This window comes from Artemia sp. Qi Xiang Cuo, chromosome 2 (assembly GCF_049724085.1).
Source record: "Artemia sp. Qi Xiang Cuo chromosome 2, ASM4972408v1, whole genome shotgun sequence".
Classification (NCBI taxonomy): Eukaryota; Metazoa; Arthropoda; class Branchiopoda; order Anostraca; family Artemiidae; genus Artemia; species Artemia sp. Qi Xiang Cuo.
In genome coordinates, this window is record NC_142795.1 from 40,375,930 (window position 1) to 40,396,448 (window position 20,519).

The window sequence follows — 20,519 nt, forward strand, 5'->3', positions numbered from 1 at the left end:
TAGACAATTTCTCTGGAAAACATCTAGCAGATCCTTCTTTGTCTTTCGGAGCGCCCATGCTTCAGATGGATGCTTGACCAGTTTCATCATTGTAGCTTCCAATATTCTAATATTTGTTCACAGACTTATCTTCCTATTTCTTTCAAATTTTTTTCAACTGAGAAAAACAGCATGTGCCTTGGCTAATCTACTTTTTACTTCTTCACTGCACCCACTATCTTTTACAGCGCCTCTTTACTTTCACTTATTCCCAGTCCTTGCGACTTGCTCTTCTTAACATTAATCTTTAAACCTATTCTTGCACCCTGAATTCTCGAAATCTCCATAAAATCATATATATATATATATATATATATATATATATATATATATATATATATATATATATATATATATATATATATATATATATATATATATATATACCATTCTTTTCACGAATTTGCACCAAATCATGGAAGTACGTTGTTGATTAATTCTTCTTGAGATATAAAAGCGTCATTTTCTTCCAAAGAAAGAATTAGAACTTTAAAATTAGACCTTTAGAATTAGAACAAAAACAAGTTTTATAATTCATCGGCTAATACTACGAAAATTGTAAAACTTTTGTCATGACAAATCATTGTAATAGCCAAAATCCATAAGATTCAGAATAAAAAATGTAAAGACAAAAAGAACGAACTTGACGAATTGCATTCTATTGATGATTTGCTTTCAGAAAGTTAATTAGGTAACAAAAAAAAAAAAATTCAATTTCATTACTTCCCGTATAGAATATTTATACCAGGATCGTTAAAAATACTAAACGAAGTCTTAAATATTTAAAAAAATACATTCCATTCAAATTCAATGGCTTATTTTTGAGAAGTCTTTCTTAAAGAATTGTTACCAAAAGTCAAACTTTAGTGTAAAGAGCGAGGGTTGAAGAAGGAGCAGCTCCCATCCCCCTCACATAGCTTTAATGTTGCTCCTTATTTTCAGTTCAAAAAACGCGTTTTTATTTAATTTCTGACTGTTTTTTTTTTTCGAATAATGCCAGAGAATCAACTTTCCTGCCCTCCCGTCGTTTAAAATTACCCTGGAAAACTCCCCCTGAAACTTTGCCTCACACTGAAAATTCTCCTCGGGAACCCCCCCCCCCCCGCGCAGAAAACGCCCTCCAAAAAAATTTCGTATGTTTCCCTCTACCGAATACTATATGAGAACAATGGGCAAATTGCGTAATTAGAAGCTGTTTCCCTAGGGACTATGGGGGTCAAGTCATCCCCAAAGGCATAGTTATTGAACCTTTCAACTGTGCTGAACCAAATGGCTATCTACAAATTTTGATCGGATGTCTTTGAGGAAAGAAGGAATGTGGGAGGGGTCTAGTTGCTTTCCAATCTTTTTGATCACTTAAAAAAGCCACTAGTTTTTGATTCTCGATCAAATGAACCCTCTCCCGACCTTCTAGGAACACTGGTTTGAGACGATCACTTCAAAAAAAAAAAATTAATAAAAACAGATAAACACACATCTGTGGTCTTTCTTCTGATAAAAACTGTAAAGTTCTACATTTTTGTGTATAGGGGCTTTAAAACTCTATAGTAGGGTTCTCTGATATGCTGATTCTGAAGGTGTGATTTTCTTTAACATTGCTTTACTTGGGGGGGGGGGTCGTCCTTTTGAGAAAATCAGTCAAATTCCTCAGACTCGTAACTTTTGATGGGCAAAAATTAACTTAATGAACTTTATATATTTGGAATCAGCATAAAATACCATTTTTTAGGTATCTAGTGTCATCAAAATTCTATTTTTTAGAGTTTCGATTGCAATTGAGCCAGGTCCATGTTTGATTTCATTCACCAGGAATTTGCTTGCTTTGCTCTGAAATTCGCTCCTTGTGTATTCGCCTCGAGCAAGCTGTGCTCTGGTCAATATAATTTAAACCTTGCTTCAAGCACTATTCCAGAAAAAGAAAACTAAGATTTCTATGAAATTGCTATTGAATTTTACTGCAGTCTTACGAGAATTTCTAATATCACACTCCAAAGTTATATGTGTTACAGTATAATTTCCAAGTCCAGATTAACACTATCCGAAGTTGTCTCTTGAGCTAAGTATTGAACGTTCGCTTTCCTAGATTATTGCGCAATGATTTTTTCTGAGTAGCTTCCGTAATATTACGCAATTTCTGTTTGTGTTGAGCTTAAGATTTTTCTTGATTCTGTTTACAATTAAATGAACAGAAATTGTTGTGCATATGGGAAGGACTGCCACCCCCACTCCGTTTCCCTAAAGTTTTAACTAGTATTTTAAACTGCAGAAAATACAGCCAGTAGGAAAGTACAGGGTTTACCGATTGCCTTTCCAAAAGATTGAACTAAAAATGTTTTTGTTTAAAGCACATTTGAATAAATAAACCTTTCGGTTTTCCAGGTATTGCGAAAAAATTAATTAACTTTTTATAAAATTCCTTGGCGAAGAATTCGAACTTTCGTGAACTTTAGTTTGGATTTTGATAATGTACCAGATGGTGGAATAAATGTTTAAAGATATTCTGTAAATTAGAGAGTGTTTTCTCTGCTCAAGTGTTTTCATATTTCAGTGCAAAATAATAATAATAAAAAAAAACTAGGTTACTCTCAGGTTCTGTAATGGGTTTGGATAGTAACACTTAAAATTATATTTTAAGTCGCCGTTATTTGAGGCATTGGGTTGTCTCCACTGGAGAAGTAGATTATTTCAAACGGCAATGAAAATCCAGCCAAGTCAAAAATAGTGGTGCTCTGCTGAAAGTAAGGAGCAAAGTTAAAACTTAAATCGAGCAGAAATTATTCCGTATGAAAGGGGCTGCCCCCACCTCAATACCTCGCTCTTTACACTAAACTTTTTTAGTACATTTTAAAAAAACTTTTGATTCTAATTAAACAGGCCTTGCGTTTCAGGAGTCGTTCTTAAGGAATTGGGAGAAAAGATCAGCATAAAGTGTGGGGTACTGAGAAGGGGGCATCCCCTTTCTTTTACGGAATAATTTTTGTTCGTTTTAAGTTTTAACGTTGCTCCTTACTTTCAGTTGAAAAAATTTTGTTTTTTATTTAATTTCTTATCGTTTTGCAGTTAATGTCGGGAAATCCACCTCCTTCTATATAGAAAATTTTCCTCTCTCACAAAATATTCCCCCCTCCCCCACAAAAATTCCTCCATAAAAAGTTCCTCCCGCGTAAAATACCCCCCCCCCCCACGGGAAATTACCCTCGAATAGTTACACTTTCGCTTCCAATTTCTCCCCAGAAACTTTTTCTTGTGGACCATTCCGCCTGAAAAACTGTCGTTAGCATACTTTCATTTGAAAAATAAGACCGGTTATTTATTTTATTTCCGACCGTTTTTCAAGTCCGTCAGACCCCCCCCCCCCTGTGTGGAATATTTTCCCGTAACCAACCCCAACCCCCAATGGAAAGTTTCTCCCGTGGAAAATTTCCTCATGAAGAATCTCTTCTTGCAGTTCCCATCAAAGAATTTTTGCCATGGAACAACCCCCTTCCCTTCACAGCAAAATCCCAAGAGAATTCCCACCCTGCTGTCCCCTTATAATTCCCTCAGAACACCTCAACATGTAAAATTAAGTCACCAAAAAAAGTAAGACAAATAAAACGATATTCGTATATGAATTTTAGGAAATTCCCCCCTGTAAATTTCCCCTGGAAAGCTCTCCTCCGGAAAACTCCCCCTGCCAAACGATAAACTCTACCCTTAGAAAATACCCCCCCCCCAACAGAAAATACCCCACCGGACCTTTCAACTATGCAGAACAAAGTAGCTATATAAAAATTTTGAACAAATGACTTTGGGAAAAAAGGCGTTGAAGGAGGGCTAGTTGCCCTCCAATTTGGCCTCCAATAGGAGGGCTAGTTGCCCTCCAATTTGGCCACTTAAGGGCACTGGAACTTTCAGTATCCTTTCAATTGAGTCCTCTTCTGATCTTCTAGGACTATTGGTTTGATGCATCCGTGATCTTTCTTGTAGCAAAAAAAATACACATTTTTTTAGATGGGAGCTTGAAACCTCTACAGTAGCGTTTTCTGATGCATTGAATCTCATGGTGCGATTTTCAATAAGGTTCCTTGACTCTAAGGCGATGTTTCCCCTTTTTTTCAAAAATCAGACAAATTTTCTCAGGCTCGTAGCTTCTTAATGGTAAGTGGAAGGTCATGTCATTCCCAAAGCTATATTTATCGGACCTTCCAACTATGCTGAAAAAATTGGTCATCTAAGATTTTGATCAAACGACTTTGTCAAAAAAAGGGCGTGGGATGGGAGCTAGTTGCCATCCAATGTTTTTGGCCATTTAGGGCACAAGAACTTTTAATATAAATGCAAGTGAGCCCTCTCATGATCTACTAGGACTATTAGTTCGATTCGATCACCCCTAGAAAGAACAAAAAAAAACAAACTAAAAAAATAAACTAACAACACTCATCCGTGATCTTTGTTCTTGCAAAACAGAAACTAAATTCCACATTTTTTCAGATGGGAGCTTGAAACTTCTACAGTGGGGTTCTCTGTTACGTTGAATCTGAAGGTGCGATTTTCAGAGAGTTTCCGTGACTTTTAGGGGATATTACCCCCTTTTTTTTGAAAGGCAGGCAAATTTGTTCAGGCTTTTTCGAAATATTCAAGGTAATGAATCTTGTATATTTAGAATCAGCATAAAAAGCCAATTCTTTTGATGTATCTTTTGTTATCAAAATTCAGTTTCTTAGAGTTTTGGTTACATTGGGCCTAGTCACTCCTAACTTAGAGTTCGTTACCATGAACCTTTTGATTTGTTTGTCCTTTTTTTGAAGTTTACTGATTTTTCACAATAAAGGAGTTTTTCGAAAACAGAATGTTTTCGTCAAAATAATCATAATTTTATATTTTTTATTAGTAGTAATGGTTTGTAAAAAGAAAAGCAAAATCCATCGGTAGCACACCAAAAGCGCTGCTTGCGAGGGTGCGCTACTAACAAGACAATAGTAACTACAGTAAATATATTATTAAAGAGTTAGAGGGTGAAACCATGTACCGATAACTAGAAACGTTAGTAAAACATACTCAATATAACTACATAATATCATGATCCCAAAGCAACAATAACTCTAAAAACAATAATGATAAAAAACTAATAACAAAACAAGCAACTCGATAAATAATGAAAGAATTATTTACTGTAAATTTTGCAATTAACATTTATTGACTATTATTGTTTACCCGAATTGTTCTTGCAGGTACTGCAGGTCTACAAGGAAGTATTTGGCGAAAAGCATCTTTCTCTTGGGTCATCTCGTAACATATTTTCCAACAAAAGCATCATACAGATTGGCAATGGTTGTTTGACAAAAAGTCAAGAATTGGCGGAAACCCTTCAGAGCAAGGACTTGGTTTTGCTTCATAAGGACATAGAACCTTTGGAGTCTCTAATACATTGTGTGAATATGAATTGGATGGCGATTCTAGTAAGTAACAACACGTTTTTTTTAAAAAACTGCTATCAACTGTTGAGATATACACCGTGGAAAAAAAGCAATTGTTTGTTATATCGCTTTTACTCGACACTTAATCTTTAGTCCTGTCAGTAAAACCTAGTTTATATTCATGTCGTGTTTTTTTTTCGAAGTTATTTTCGTCATGAGTTTTTATGCAGGATTAGTGTGCCTTCTTAAACCTCAGCTCACCCTTTATCTTCAGGGGACACAGAGTATCGGTACAAAGCTTTTAGTTGTCGCGTAATCCTACTGCAACTTCTACATACTCCCATTCCAGTTTTACAGAGCGTTGTTGGCCGGTCTATCTCTAATATTTATGTATTTATAGCCTAAAAATACAAAAAGCCTAAGGTTAGAGTAGGCTATTAACAAGAAAGAAAAAAGCACAAGAGAAAAATGTATAATTTGTCATGATATTACGAAAAATCGTATATCCTGCAGTGTTCCTTTTTTGGCCTTCCTCTTATACATACGCCATCTGACTGCCACTGGAGAAGTGTGCTGGGCCGTCTGATGACTGATATGCAGATGTGTTTAGTGTTCCTTTTTGTTTATTGTCCATTTCTTGGTATGCTACATTCTTCATGAGTTCACCGGATCTGTGAATGCTTGGTTTCTTGCGTCTGTCTCTCAAGTCCCCTGTCTTTCGGTGTTGTTACTGTAACGCCTAAATTTGTAACTGAAGTTTTCACACCTCTTAAATAATTGCTATAAACCGTTGCTCCATATAATTGCTCCATATATGAATACTCTCTTCCGCTACCACCCAAGTAAATTGTTGCTTTAAGTAAGTTTTTTGCAATACTTTTTAAAATTTATTTTATCTTTAAGGTTTCTTCGCAGATGGAATTATTCTATGGTAAAACCAAGTTAACGGAACTTGAAATCAGATTAAGGTTTCTTGTCTACGATCAAGTCGAGTCTGCCTTTGCTAAGCGGTTCTCAAACGGAGAACCAGCCAGACAATGTGTGTTAAACCACACTTTCATCTTCATGATCTATTTTGCCTGCTGACCCTCCCATTGAAAGCAGCTTAGAAAAAAATCTTTGGAAGTTATCTTGGAAGTGTGAAAATGTCAGATATGACCTTTAGCTATAACAGACGATATTCCATGCTTTTTGAGGCTATTTGAACCTGAGAGATTTTCAGCGGCATATATGTAATTCTGGTGGATATATTTCCACGATTTTTCGAAATCTTAAATAATTTTGTCGTGTGGCCCAAGCGCGTTAAAAAGTTTAGTGTATAATAAAATATTACAATTAAAATATTTGTATTTAAAAAGCTGTCAAATTTATTTATCCGTGTACAGTCGGTTTGTTTGGTGATTTTGTTTTTAAGATTAAACGCTTAATTTACTCTTTTTAGTATTCCTTTTTTGATGTCTTTTATTTTGTTACTCATCAAAATTGCTTTCTATTGAGTACTATCCTTAATTGCTTAAGAAGCTACGATGCTTATTATGTTATTTTTTAAGGTTGGACCTCATGCCGCTGGAAAAACATCACTGGTTAAACTTCTATCTCAACTAGCAGGTAGATCTCTGCATGTCTTGTCCATGAACTCAAGCATGGATACAACTGAACTACTTGGAGGTTTTGAACAGGTAACTTTTATTATTCGTTCTCCCGCTTTTTGGTTATATATCTTCGCACAGACAAGTGCACATTGACAGTAACTATTTTGTTGTCTTTGAATGTTCTTCCTGTCCAATATCCTTAGGTACTCTTATTTTAGCTATTAATTAGAAGAAACTATCCGAACAAGAAGTTTCAAAGAAAAGGAAAGAGCCATATTAAGATTAAGACCAGCAGAAATAAATTTCTATAATAATTCAAACTCAAAACGACCAGAAATTACCGCTGAAAAATAAATGAAACCCAAAAAGAACATAAATTAAGATAAACCATCATAGAAAACATAGAAATAGTAGGTCCTAAGACATATGAATACATAAATGCTAAAACGAGTAAAAATTAAATTGCATATTCAAGTCAAATTTAAAACGAACAAAAATTACCACAAACAGAAGTTTGGCTACTTACCTTTCCCCCTTCCCTAACCGTAAAATTCTAAAGCTTGTTGCGTCACTTGCGGTTTACTGAAAACCGTATGCATCTTAAACACTAAGTTTTTTTTCATAATATTGACGAGAAATCAATATAAAATCACTCTAATAATCAAGATGACTGGATAGAGCTAATGAAAACAAACTGAATATTTAATATGATATTAGTTCCTGGAAACTCAGCCATTCAAAATTTTATTTTACTGTCAATTCTATTTTTGTTTTACAACGTTTTAAATATAAAATAGAATATTTGTAATATATTTAGTTTTCAGTAAAGCGCAACTAACGCAATAAACCTTACGCTTTTAGGGTAAGGAAGAGGAAAAGGCCCGTAGCCAAACTCCTGTTAGTAGTAATTTTTTTTTAAAGTTTGGTTTGAATATACGATTTAATTTTTAATTGTTTTATCATTTATTTATTCATCTGTATTAGGACCTGTTATCTCTTTGTTTTCTTGAATTTGAAGATCTATCTTGGTAAATATCCTGATTGCAAGGATATAAACACCCCACTTTCCAGCAGATTAGATATTAGTCCCTGACCATCTAAGGCCATAACTAATACAATAGCTGTTACCTTTTCTCAAGTTAGGTTGAAATATAAAATTATCTTCTGGTAGATGTCCTGAGGCCAAGATTGTGGGCGATCTCGGTAAATGAGCTGATTACTTTTTTTCAGCCCCACCCCTTCCAGATTCTTCATGTAGGTAAGATAGAGGCCAGAATGACACAAAAAGCACAGTAGCTACTGCTTCACGTCAAGTTTGATTGAGATCTAACAACTCGTTCTGTTATATGTCGTGGTGCAATGAATTTAGGGATATCCTTCCCCCATATAAGTTTAAGAACTCTAAAAGAACAATCAGGATGTTTTCTTTTACCTCCTACCAAGTTTGGGTGAGATCCAATAGCCCCTTCCGGTAGATGTCCTAAAGAAAATGATTCAGGGACTCCCCTCCCCTCCTTACGAACGTCGAGATCGTGTCTGAATCCCTAAAAGATACAAAGGAGAAATTAGTTCACACTTTCCACCAAATTTTTTTGAAATTTGGCAATCTGTTCTTGTACATATCCTGATTACAAGAATATAGACCCCCCCCCCCTCTTCCCAATGCCCCACACAGGCAGGGCAGGGTTTGAAACCTAAAATATAAAATAGGTAAGTGTATGAACACTTCCCTCCCTCCACATAAGTTGTACCGGTCCCCTCCCCCGCTCCAAAAGGCTACCGCTTCACTATTTCTTTCAAGTAAGTTTAGCTTAGATCCGACAATCGTTTCTGGTGACAAGAATTTAGGGACCTGTCGTCTCTTCATCTCCCTTTCCCTTCCCTCATCCCTGCCAGCAGAAGTAAAAATTATAAGACACGCAAAAGAAACAACTAGGATAATAGCCTTTACTTCTCATGAAGTTGGTTGAGATCCTAAACCCTTCTGGTAGACATGCTAATGTATAGATCCCGGATCTTCCCCTTTCCAACCAAATATGTTCCAGATTAATGATGCACACTTTTTAGTATAAACTTGGTTCCAAGCATTAAATGCGCACTAAATTTCAAGAAATTCGATGGGAAACAATTATTTCACAGAAAAGTAAAAAGGAAGAAGAAAGCCTGACTTTGGTTGAGGCTCAAGAAGTGTACCTTTGGGGCTTGGATATTTTAATATTTATTTTGTTTCTTTTCCATACTAATTGTACTATTTAATAGTGCAGGATTTTTTTTAATAGAAAATTCCTAAATTTATATATAAACTGTACACATGTTAGACAAATTCTCATCTCTTACAGTTTTTCACTGTAATTTTCAAATTTTCATCTCTTACAGTTTTTGACCTACAGGTCTTTGATCGCGAGAAAAAACTTCTAAAGCAACAATGGTTCTCCACGACACATTTAGAAACATATTTATTGAGCTTTGTTTATAGCACAACCATTTAAAAAATAGCGTATATTCCACAGCTTAAAATTAATTCTGTCTCAGTTGTCCAAAAAGGCATTTAAAAAAAATAATGTAGTTACAATTCAGTGGACGGGCACAACTGTTTAACTCGCCAACGGCTCACCGACTACAGCACAGTTTCTCTGAAAGGAAAAAGTGATTCTTAGTCAATCCCTGTGTAACTTGTTTGGGCTTTTCAAAATGAAAAAAGAAATGCACGAAGTCACAATCGTCAATTGAAATAAACCCAGAATGTTATTAAAGATATGAAAGACTGTTAAGAATAATATATATCGCGGCCTAAGCTTCAGTTTTTTTTTTTTTTTTTTTTTTTTTTTTTTTTCAACAGAATATGTTGGCTCTCGCTTATCCCTTACTAGCATTTTCGTTGAATTTTCTTTAATACAATGAATCCTTTTGGAAAATTTAACCGTTTTTATCTCTCATATTTATATATTCTCTCTTTAGCCTTTTGACAAAGTTCATCGTAGATTTGTGTAGCATATATTCTTTGATTAGATATCTTTTGATAGCTTGTAATATTCTAGCTACACAAGGGTGCATATCAGGATAAGTGTTTCAGCGAAAGCTGCGACCCAGTAAAAGCGAACCCCGGTCTGCAATAACTGAAATTTTAAAAAATCGTTTAGAAAAAAGCTTTCTAGTGAGAAAAAGTTGCCACTTAAGCATGATTCAAGAATGGTAATTGGTAACTGTTAGTTTAGCTACGTTTGATAGTAAAAGATTGTTGCAGAACAATTTTATAGACATTTCATTGAAGAGCCTGAAACTCCAGAGCAAAAAAGAGCCTGAAACCGTGTGGGATCGAAAAAAAATTCCACCATTAGAATCACCATGGTCGGAAACTGCAGGATAATTACGTCCCTAATCTTGAACAACCAGAAAAATATTTTTTTTTCTTTGCCTCTATAGGGGCACTGGAACATCATAGAGAGCTGTTTAAGAGCATATTTGAAAGCTAATTTTAATATCTATTTTACTTGGTAAAGCCATCATAAAGTGCCATATGGCATCGAGAATGAGACTTTGGTGCCATTTCTGGAGTGAAAAGGCTGAGAAGCATGAAAAGGCTATCATTATGATATGAAAAACACAAAACCAACGCGTCAAAACAGGATTAGGAGCAGAATTATCATTAAGTAGTCTGGAGAAAATAAAAGACTAATTTATAAATCTCCTAATATTCCTTCACACGGTCATGAAATAAATAAATTTCATTTTACAGTTTTATTCTCTAAAAACCTCAAGCAAGCTTTTCAGAATTCTACAAATGTAGGGAAATATTTGAAGCCAGTTTATTTGAAATAAATTATTAGGTATAGATAATTTTTTTAAACCACATTGGCTTGACATAACATAAATAAAGAAAAACGAGCAAAAATGGGGTTTTTAAAGGCCAAATGAAAAAACTGACAAAACGAAACAAAGCGAATATTTCTAAGGGACAAGCACCTCTCTTCTTCATCGTGAAAAGAAAAATTATAATCAATGAGAGTGTTTAATAAAAAACCAACAAAATCAAACGCGGAAAGTCAATGTGAGTGTGAAAAAAAAAACAATGAAAAAAAATATTAAAAGATAAATAAAACTCAATAAAAGCCAAAAATTGTAAGAATTCAAACCGAATACCTAACTGCAATAAAAGTAAGTCATTCACCAATATCCATGATTTGCAAAGAAATTCTAAATTGAACCGCCATCGACGGATACTAGCGAATAACAGTCTTTTTTGCCAGTTTTTCCATTTGGCCTTTAAAAACCCCATTTTGCTCGTTTTTCTTTCTTTATGTTATTAGGTATATGTTGCATAAAATGCGAAGCTATTAGTTTTGCCCCAGTTAAGTGCCCCATTCTCTCTTTACTTTCATCAGAATACTTTATATCTTCAAAAATTAATTAACTAGAAAGACACAACCTTTTGAAGTTTGATAGCCTATGCAGTACACATTCACTTCGCAGGAATTTACTTCAAGGAAAATGAATCTTTGAAAGAGCGAATACAGGGAAATTAAATAGAAACAACTTTTTAGTCATGAGCCCTCAGCAATCCTTAGATTGCAAGAAGGGTTAATCTTGTTTTCCTTTCCCTGATTGCTTTGACATGCCCTGAATGACCTGAATGACATGACATGACAACTTAAGTTTGACTTGTAATATTAATATTATTTTTACAAGAATTAAAATAATCATAGTTAGACACTATTGGGAACTAATTTTTTCTATTAATAAGGGATAGCCTTGGACCTTTTGTTTCAAAATATTATGGTTTTGGCAAAAGAACCAAATTGAATACCTTTGTACTAATGTTCTAAACAGAAGTTTTGCTAGATTATCCACTTTTTTATATATTTCAAGTGCAAGTTATTGCCGGGGAATTTTGGCTCAAACTTGGATCCACAAGGAAAATATTATTTGCAGGGAAAAAACGGCCATTTTTAAGAGCTTGGATAACATTACGTAAACGGGAAATCGTGAATCAAGCTTTCCTTTAGAGTTGTAATGTGGCATTATAAATATAAGATTATTTTTATTTCACAAATAAATTGATGAATGAAGACATAGGTTTTTTTTTTCTGGTGTAAGATATTTGGACTTAAGTTGAAATCCTAAGTAATATATTAAAAAAGCGCTGTATGAATATTTATTAATCGACAAGATTAATCTATCAATTAAGTTGCTCACCAAAGCACCATTTTATGTGTAAATGCAGCAAAATCACCAGATTTGTTTCAATAATGGCTGAAGGTACAGTACTTTTGGGTTTAACTATAAAGTAAATAGCCCCTCCTGGGCCATTTGCGGTACATTGGGGTGCTGTAGATGTTTCTCGGGAACTTCTTTGACCCTCGAATATCCTTGTCCGTCGGACCTGTGGAAGCGAAGACCGAGCCCTGACCTTGCACGGCCAACCACCGATCAATCCACTGCCCCAACCAAGGTCTTGTTTTTCAATAACCTATTGGAATCATCGCGATCTATAGCCCTTGGTAATGAATGTAGTGATATCTAATTTCCTTATAATTTTAGTTTACTATAAACTTGATAGCACAAAAATTTGTACAAAGACTATAAAGGAAAGATTAGGGAAGTAAAACCATTTTAATTAACGAGTACTCACTCACATATGACCCCTTCTGTTTGTTGATGGGGTGAGAGGTGGTGGTGGCGTGGGTGTTTCGTCATCTTCTTCCTCATAGCTCATCCTTGGGGTAACAGTGACAGATAGTTGGGGCAGAGATCCAAGAGAATTAGGCATTCTACGTGGATATTTTCTATAGTTTTGTCTATTAAACCTGTGACATCGGAAAGTTTCATTCACAGCTGATCGTATTCCTTTGTGTAAAGATAAAAACAAGGCTGGGTTGGCAAACGCATGAACAAATGCCACGTGGAGCGCTATTTCGTGGAGAATATTATCTCCGATTTCACGGACACTAGATGAACCACTTGCCACTACAACAAAAAATAAAGGTCCCCAAAATGCTAGATATGCAATAATTACAATGGCAAACATTTTCACTTTCTGTAATCCTTCTATTTCTATTCGCTGAATCGCCGTTCGAACTTGTCTATGCTCATTTGCAGAGGCAGTATCCTGACTTCTTGTGGCAACACTGATCATAGTTGTCACAAAACTAAAAAGAAAAATACACTAAACCAAAAATTACTTTGGTATCATTTTTGCAGTTTTGTATTTGTTGATAGAAGAAATATTTAAATATGTCTGACTGATACTAACCGGTAAAAACAGGTTTCGTATGAAAATCAAATCCAGCAGTGTAGAAAAGAAGCTCTTTCAGCTGTTTGATAAAAAGCTCCATTTGGATTAAAGAGCTTTTAACGGGTCATAAATTCTGCTCTATGATTTAGAACTGATACTTTTTATAGCTCTTTCTTCATTATGCCTTACCAGTGCTCGTTCGCTGTAAAAGGGCTAAGCTTTTACTCAACATTTATGAGAAAAATCGTTTTATGAAAAAGGTTCTAAATTATCGTGTCAGTTCGATCGTAAAGTATCCTTTTTCCTCTAAAATGTTTAGGGCTCTATTTTACAACTTTTTAACTGCCTTTGTTTATATGTTACATGTTCCATAAGGATTGTGAGAGTTTTATCATTATCGAGAATCACTGTGGCACCAAACCTATTGTATGACTAGACTTTGTATTTTCACTCCTTGGCTCATTTTTCTAACGATTAGAATCGAACCTGGAGGAGCTTTAGGACGATCTTCTCTGGATAATCCTTGCTGGGAATTTGTCATACATTCCAACTGATCGCAGGAAGAGGCTATTTGACAAATATCCCTGCCGACGAGTTGCCTCATGAAGCTAATCTGCGCGAGTAGGTCTAGGAAAAATTGCTCTCATTACCTCATCTCTGACATTGATTATATTTAAAAGGAAAGTAATTCATATATTTGTAGATTATGAACTTGGCTATCAAGTTAAAATGCTCCTTAAGTGATTGAGTTGGTTTTGTGGTACTGTCGCCCGAAATCGTATTTGGTGACCCGGCAAAACAAAAAATTCATATTGAATCACGTGCCTGATGGAGGAAGTTTTGTATAATAAAATAACAGGATAAAATAAGCTGTGACTCGATAAATTTTCCCCCAAAAAATAACTGAAGATGGGAAATAACACTTGTAACGAAATAGATAAAGAGATTCAAAAATAAAAGACATAAATAAGAAGTGTGGGTAAAGATCCAGTAGTTTACCTCCGATTTTGGGCCGTGCCACACCCTGGCATTCCTAAAATCGGGATGCCCTCCTCGTGGTATTTAAATTTGTAATTCAAAATTTTGCGTATATTCACCTGAGGGAAGGAAGCTTAAAAGGCCAACAACTTGGTATCGTTTTGTGGGTCCTCTAAGCATATTTTATAATAATGAAAAACATTGTATGAATACGACACCTTTTATACAATGTACAACGTCATTACAATACTATCATGCATCTTTTTTGCTTTCTAAATCCATTAGAAAGTGACGTCATTCACATCAAATTTTATTTTATTTTTTCAAAATTAAGGCTCTAAAGTACAGTAAGCCGAAGGGTATATGTCCTGCCTATGACCCGCCAAAGTATTGCCATGCCCCACGGGTGCGGCCTGCGCCCCACGTTGGGAATCACGACTCTAGATCAATGTTTAAAGCATCGTGATGTAAAAGTAGCTTAGTTATCCAAAATCAAACATTGTCGCATGTTGGATAGCTACACATCTAGGGGGGGGGGGTTTAGAATGGAAGAAAAAGAAAAACGTCCATTATTGACCACTCACTGCCAAACTAATTTCCCACAAAGTCTTCTCTCATTTTCTTTCTTTTTTAGTAGGCATCTTACTCCTAAGATGCCTACTAGTTTTTTTCCTTATATTTAGGCAAGTTTGCCATCTCGTTGCATTCCCTTCCTTAATTAAAGCTATCATCTTCTGCTCTTATTTAATTCCCAACGATAGAAAAGTTTTAAGTGGGTAATTAAAAATATTTGTCTTTGGAATTACTGTATATTTTCAACATCCTTAAATGTGTGTAAAATACTAGCATAGAAACAATTTTGGAATTTGAGATGGTCCGGTGCAATGAGGATATTTTCCAAACACATTAATGTTCTAACTCATTAAATTTTCTTTTTTTATTCGTTTTTTATTTGATCAGATGTGGGCTTTTCATGTCAATATAACGAATACGTTTTCCAGAAAGGAAATAAATCACCTTCCACTGTTTGCATAGCCTATAGCTCGTGCAAATCAATGAAAACTTGTCATAGAAAAGTTGGGACTGCTTATTTTGAACCGAATCTATGTTTCTAAACATGTTTACAACTTCGAAACGACGTAAAACTGATTAGAAGAAAGAAAGAAGGAGTGGGAATGAGAAAGGAGTTTGAGCAGAAAAAAAACTCTAGCGTTAATTGAATGTAACTCACCTAGCAATCCTGACTGCTTGAACCTGTGGCTTTGTCAGATCCCTGTGTAATTTGTAAAGGTGGAAAGCTGCCATTGAAATACACAGCATATTAACTAGAACCCATAAAAGATTGACGATGTAGTGGCGAAACGGTCCCTGGAATAAGTTAATTTTTAAAATAGCCATATTATGACCTTTTTTGTTGGATCCGTGGTAATATCATTCTGTTGTCAGATAAAAAACATTGTTCATTTTTGCTTTTAAAGATGGCGAAATATTATGGTGAAATAATATTTTGTTGTTTTTACAATGGCCTCCATCTTTGATTTCAACGTTTGTCACTACCAAAATTGCAGCACGCGCATGAGTTGGCCATATGTTTATTCTCGGCCATATTTTCATGACATTATGGCTCTTATAGCTAATTTTGTCACTGTTTAGCATAGTTCTATCTGCCAGAAACACAATATCTAGAAACTAATTTCTTACTATTTACTTACGAGTTGAGTCGTACTGGTATCATAGTATTGTAATTTTATGTGTTTTCTATTGCAATATTAGTCCCAAATTCGTAACCAGCTACCTCAGAAACCTCTAAATATCAACTTTTTGTGGATTCTAACATATTTCGTGTGTGTTCTAGGTAATGCTATAAAAAGTAATTTTTTGGGGGCGTGAAAGCAGATTCAAGCAAGAAGATGATAAACTAAAGGATACCCCACAGAATACGGGACATCATCCATCAAAGAATTTTTTGGTAACAAAATACTAAAATTTTCAGTTCAAATGTTTCGAAAGGCAATGAGTAAATAATACACTTGCAATTACTAGCAATGGCTACATTTCTTGTACTCAAAAATACTTTCAGGAAAACACTAGATAAACTTTAGTGAAAAAATTGGGATTGAGAAGGGCGGTAATCCCCACCACGTATAGGTCAATTTCCTGTTTCTTATGTTTTACATTCGCTTTTTACTTGCTCTAAAAATCAAAGTTCTTTTTCCACTTTAATCATTGCCATGCAATAGCGTTGTTTTGTGTCTCCCATGGGTTATTTTTCATTTTCGACTTTTTCCTATTGATCGGATTTCGAAAAAAGTATGGGACTTTTCTTGATATCGAATCCCTTTTAAGGTACGAAACAGAAACTGATTGGAAGGTAACCAACACCCTTTCAGTGCCCTTTTTACCTCCGGACTTCTCTGCAGCGCAATGAGTTCCGTGTCAACATATCCATTTTAACTAACACGATGAAGTTGTCCAAAAATCCGTCTCTGGAAGCCACATAATCCCTAGTGCCACAGAGTCAAGGACCCCAAGTTATGCTAATTTTAAAAAGAGATTTTATAGACGGTCCTCAGGGTCAGGATCGTAGAAATAGAGAGCTGTGGAATTTAACCCCTCTCATCCTTCCCTCTAATTTCACGAGTATAGACCTAGTCCACTTTTTTAGCTTAAGATTACCCAGGGATTATTTTGGGAGTAATGTCAATCAATTCATTTATTTCTCAGTGAAGAGTAATGAGTGTCTCAGTAAATCCACCTTTTGGGGGTTTTGAAGAGAATAGTAAAATATTTGCTTGTTGTAATTTCTGCTCATTTTTGGTTTTATCTCTCAATTCATACTGATTTTTGTTCGTTTTAAGTTTAACATCTTTTATAAGCTAATTTATGCTTGTCCTACTTTACAATTCACTCTTTTCTTTTCGTGTAAAAATATGGGTTTTTAGTTTCTATAAAATTATTAAGCTGACGATTGCTTCATCCGATTTATCACTTCTCTCGCCTGAATCGATTGAAAGTTTTCCACATAACGGAATAGATTTGAAGCTAATCTAGCATCTCTACCAAACATTCAAATCCTCCACCATCATTCTTAATTCAGAAGAAAAAAAAGGCTTCTGTCGGCTCAATGTAGTTTATTTCCACCACTTAGACCCATGCTAGGGAACTTCCTTTTAGCTTCCTGCTTAAGGAAAGAGCGGAAGAACGATTTACCTGAACTAGAGGGCACGATGGGGCCATTTGAATTGTTTCTGCACTCGCAGCTAATGCACCACTGATGAAAGTTGGTCCCAAGTTGATTGTTATAGCGGAAAACCATATCATAAAAACACCAAAAACTACGCATTGAGGAGCATCATGAAGTGCTGAATTTGACGAGGCTTCTAACGGCTGTAAGAAATAATTGAGTTTAGAGTTTCGCAAGTTTTCCATGTCAACAAATGTCTATTATGCTTATATGCTTAGAACATGCACTTAGAACACTTATTTATTGACTTCGAACAGTTTTTGAATAGTTTGAAACTGGTGGACTGCACTTATTGGATTGCCATTAAGGTTGTCAATCTTGAAACAACTTTCAAGGAATTACAACCTTATCTTCAGACCTATTAGAGTAAATAAACTGACGAAATTTTTTTTGTCTGTTTTAGACTAACGAACGATTGACTTTCTCCTGAAAATGCGGAAAGTTGCTCTCTTAAATTATAATTCCTTTTCCTTGGCAATTAATAAGTAAAAGGGCTTAGTTTCCTTTCATTTCTTATTCTTGACGAAATCTGTTTGCTCAATTAGTTCTTTGAAATATCGCTCATGAAATGTCTTGGTAATTTGCTGAAGAAATATTCTACTTTTCCATAAAGAATGAACCAAGTAGAACCAACTTCAAGTTGGTTTTCGACGTTCGTACCTTTTAAATTAAAAACAAATATTTTAAGAAAGATTCTTTCGCTTTTTCTAAGAAATATTGCCTTTTTTTACTTTAGTATTAAGTGTCTGAATAAATAAGACCACTGAAGAGGCTTGCACTATCTAATAAACCCCCCAATCAAAAAGGAATTTATAGCTCAGTTTACATACGGGTAAATATCATCTTCAAAACCCCTGAATTGCATTTTAACTGCTTTTTTTAACATCTGCGGCGGTGTGTGGCATGAATTTTACGTACCTTATTTATTTCAACTATAAATTTCCTATTACTAAATTCATTATTTATACCTACTAGTTTTGTTTCAATACCAATAACTTCGAGAAATGTCGATAGAATTCCGGTTGTTCGCGTTGTACCCCAAAATCGTGTACAGGCCTGATAAGACGAAGAAGGACCCACTCAATGGGAGTTGAGCCTCAAAGAGTCTAGTGAAAGATTTATTTTGACGGTGAAATATTTGTCTCAACTTCTTTCTTTATTTACTTTCAAATCAAAAAGAATGTTTTTGATGTGTGTGTGTGTGTGTTTTTTTTTTTTTGTTTTTTTTCATTGAACACAAAATGTTTAATACCATTGCAACCAGGCATGTTTAATTGTTCCAAAATGTCATATAACCATCTTGTAATTTCTTTTCATAGGGACATGTACCCCTCCTCCTTTCCTCTCAGTATAAACCCTACCATGGATCACTCTTAATGGATTTGTTTACTTTTCGGTAGATTTCAAATAAGCAACTAACTATTCTACTTCTTAGTGCTAATGACGTAACTTCTATAGTTGCATAAAAGGATGTTGTGTGCATATATGATTAGTGACGGGCCTGCAAGATTATTAATATAAAGTAATCCTCAAAGAAAAAAGTCTGAGAGACTCAATGATATAAAATATCACAACACAAATAAAATCGCAGCTGAATGCCACAAAATTGTCGCATGCACTTTTCTACTTCCAATACTTAGGATCATAGGTATGACCAGCAACCTGGATTTGTATTGGTATTGCCATAACAAGAGGAAACCAATAGGCTGGAAGGGACGTGAAGGAATTTGTCCTGGGGTACAGTCTTGGCTTTTGGTGGCCTTGATATATATTTACCAAATAATTTTAAATTGCAACTTTGAGTAAAACCTATTGTTTGTGACTAACCGTTGTAGGTTTCTTATTTCTAAGCATATGCAGCCGAAGAAGATTTTAATAGCCCATTATCAGGCTTTCGATTTCTAACATGAGTCTCTCATGATTGTAAGGAGACCTACCAAATGAGATTTGTCCCATTTAACGTATTTTGACATCTTTACCTGAAAAATATACAATTGAGGATAATACAACATGATATTGAATTGTTTTCATTAAATTATCAGCAGAAATACCCCCCTGAAAACGAAGAGAATATTTTGTAAAACTAATAGCCTGCAATTAACTCGTATTTTTGGTATTTATATTTTTTTTGTAATATATTATTTTAAATTATTTCCATGTTCACTAGTTTAATAGTAATACCGACTAAAACATTGAATTTGCTGAATGTTCTCTATTTTTCGCTACTCATCTTTATGAGCGATTGAAACAGTCTGCAATAACTGTAACTTACCCCACAGACAAATGAAAAGAAGTCGAAAACCTGAAATATTAAAGAATAAATATCATATTAGAAAACACGACTAAAGTTTTTGTTTTTATCCATCTTAAATGCATATTTTTCAACCACCCTGAGCGGCGGTTCTTAGGTGTCTTAAGAATCAGCTTACAAACCCTATTTATTTCTATAATTAGTTTCTGATTATCATGTTGTATAATCTATGTTGGACTTACTTTTACTCCATTGCCTTCGACTCCAAGAATTGAAGCCACCTCAGGATTATCATCTTCTGCAAGAAGTGGGGTGTCGTTTAACACAGTTGTCAAGAGATTTATTGACGAGACCGATACCAGCAAAATAAAAGCAGTTTCCAAAATAGCACACTTGGGAACTGGTTGACAGTTCATTATACTGTTTCCTAGTGGAACCAGCAGAGCACCTCGCAGAAGATCCACAATGGCCTGGTGAAATACAAGACCTAATGACCACCTAGAAATAACCACGTCGATTAGGAGGGTTTATTAAAGTAATACTAGCAATAAATTAACGATAATTAAAACTACCAAATATGTAACTGATACAATGTATTAAGAACTTGATGAAAACCCTTATTTTTGTGCAAGTCTTTTATGAAGAACAGTGGTTTAAAAACAGTTAACAGCTATGGATTCTGAAGTACAAACAGACTTTCATTTTTTGGGACTTAGCCACTACGTGGGGGACTTCTGGGTGACTTTTGATCCCTAGCCATCTCAGAAATCGGTGTCGATGGTTA

The 20,519-nt window shown here is 34.9% G+C and overlaps 2 protein-coding genes across 6 annotated transcripts in view; one reads left to right on the forward strand and one right to left on the reverse strand.

The window, feature by feature from the left end:
• Positions 1-20,519, forward strand: part of LOC148955225 (midasin) — a 348,425-nt gene that overhangs the window by 144,291 nt on the left and 183,615 nt on the right. For both annotated transcript variants that reach the window (XM_089100939.1, XM_089100949.1), the window contains 2 exons: positions 5,253-5,480; positions 6,989-7,117. In XM_089100939.1, the coding sequence (XP_088957065.1) occupies positions 5,253-5,480; positions 6,989-7,117 (357 nt within the window). The remainder of the gene's footprint in view (positions 1-5,252; positions 5,481-6,988; positions 7,118-20,519) is intronic.
• The window catches only part of LOC148955226 (uncharacterized), a 30,236-nt gene continuing 15,453 nt past the window's right edge, over positions 5,737-20,519 (reverse strand). For 2 of the 4 annotated variants that reach the window (XM_089100988.1, XM_089100962.1), the window contains 5 exons: positions 19,978-20,233; positions 17,451-17,627; positions 15,472-15,608; positions 12,664-13,176; positions 9,515-9,663 (listed from right to left, as the gene is read on the reverse strand). In XM_089100988.1, coding sequence (XP_088957114.1) covers positions 9,648-9,663; positions 12,664-13,176; positions 15,472-15,608; positions 17,451-17,627; positions 19,978-20,233 — 1,099 coding nt within the window. In that variant the 3' untranslated portion in view covers positions 9,515-9,647. Of the gene's footprint in view, positions 5,840-9,514; positions 9,664-12,659; positions 13,177-15,471; positions 15,609-17,450; positions 17,628-19,977; positions 20,234-20,519 lie in introns of those variants that run through there. The other 2 variants (XM_089100979.1, XM_089100971.1) reach the window with 2 other exon arrangements.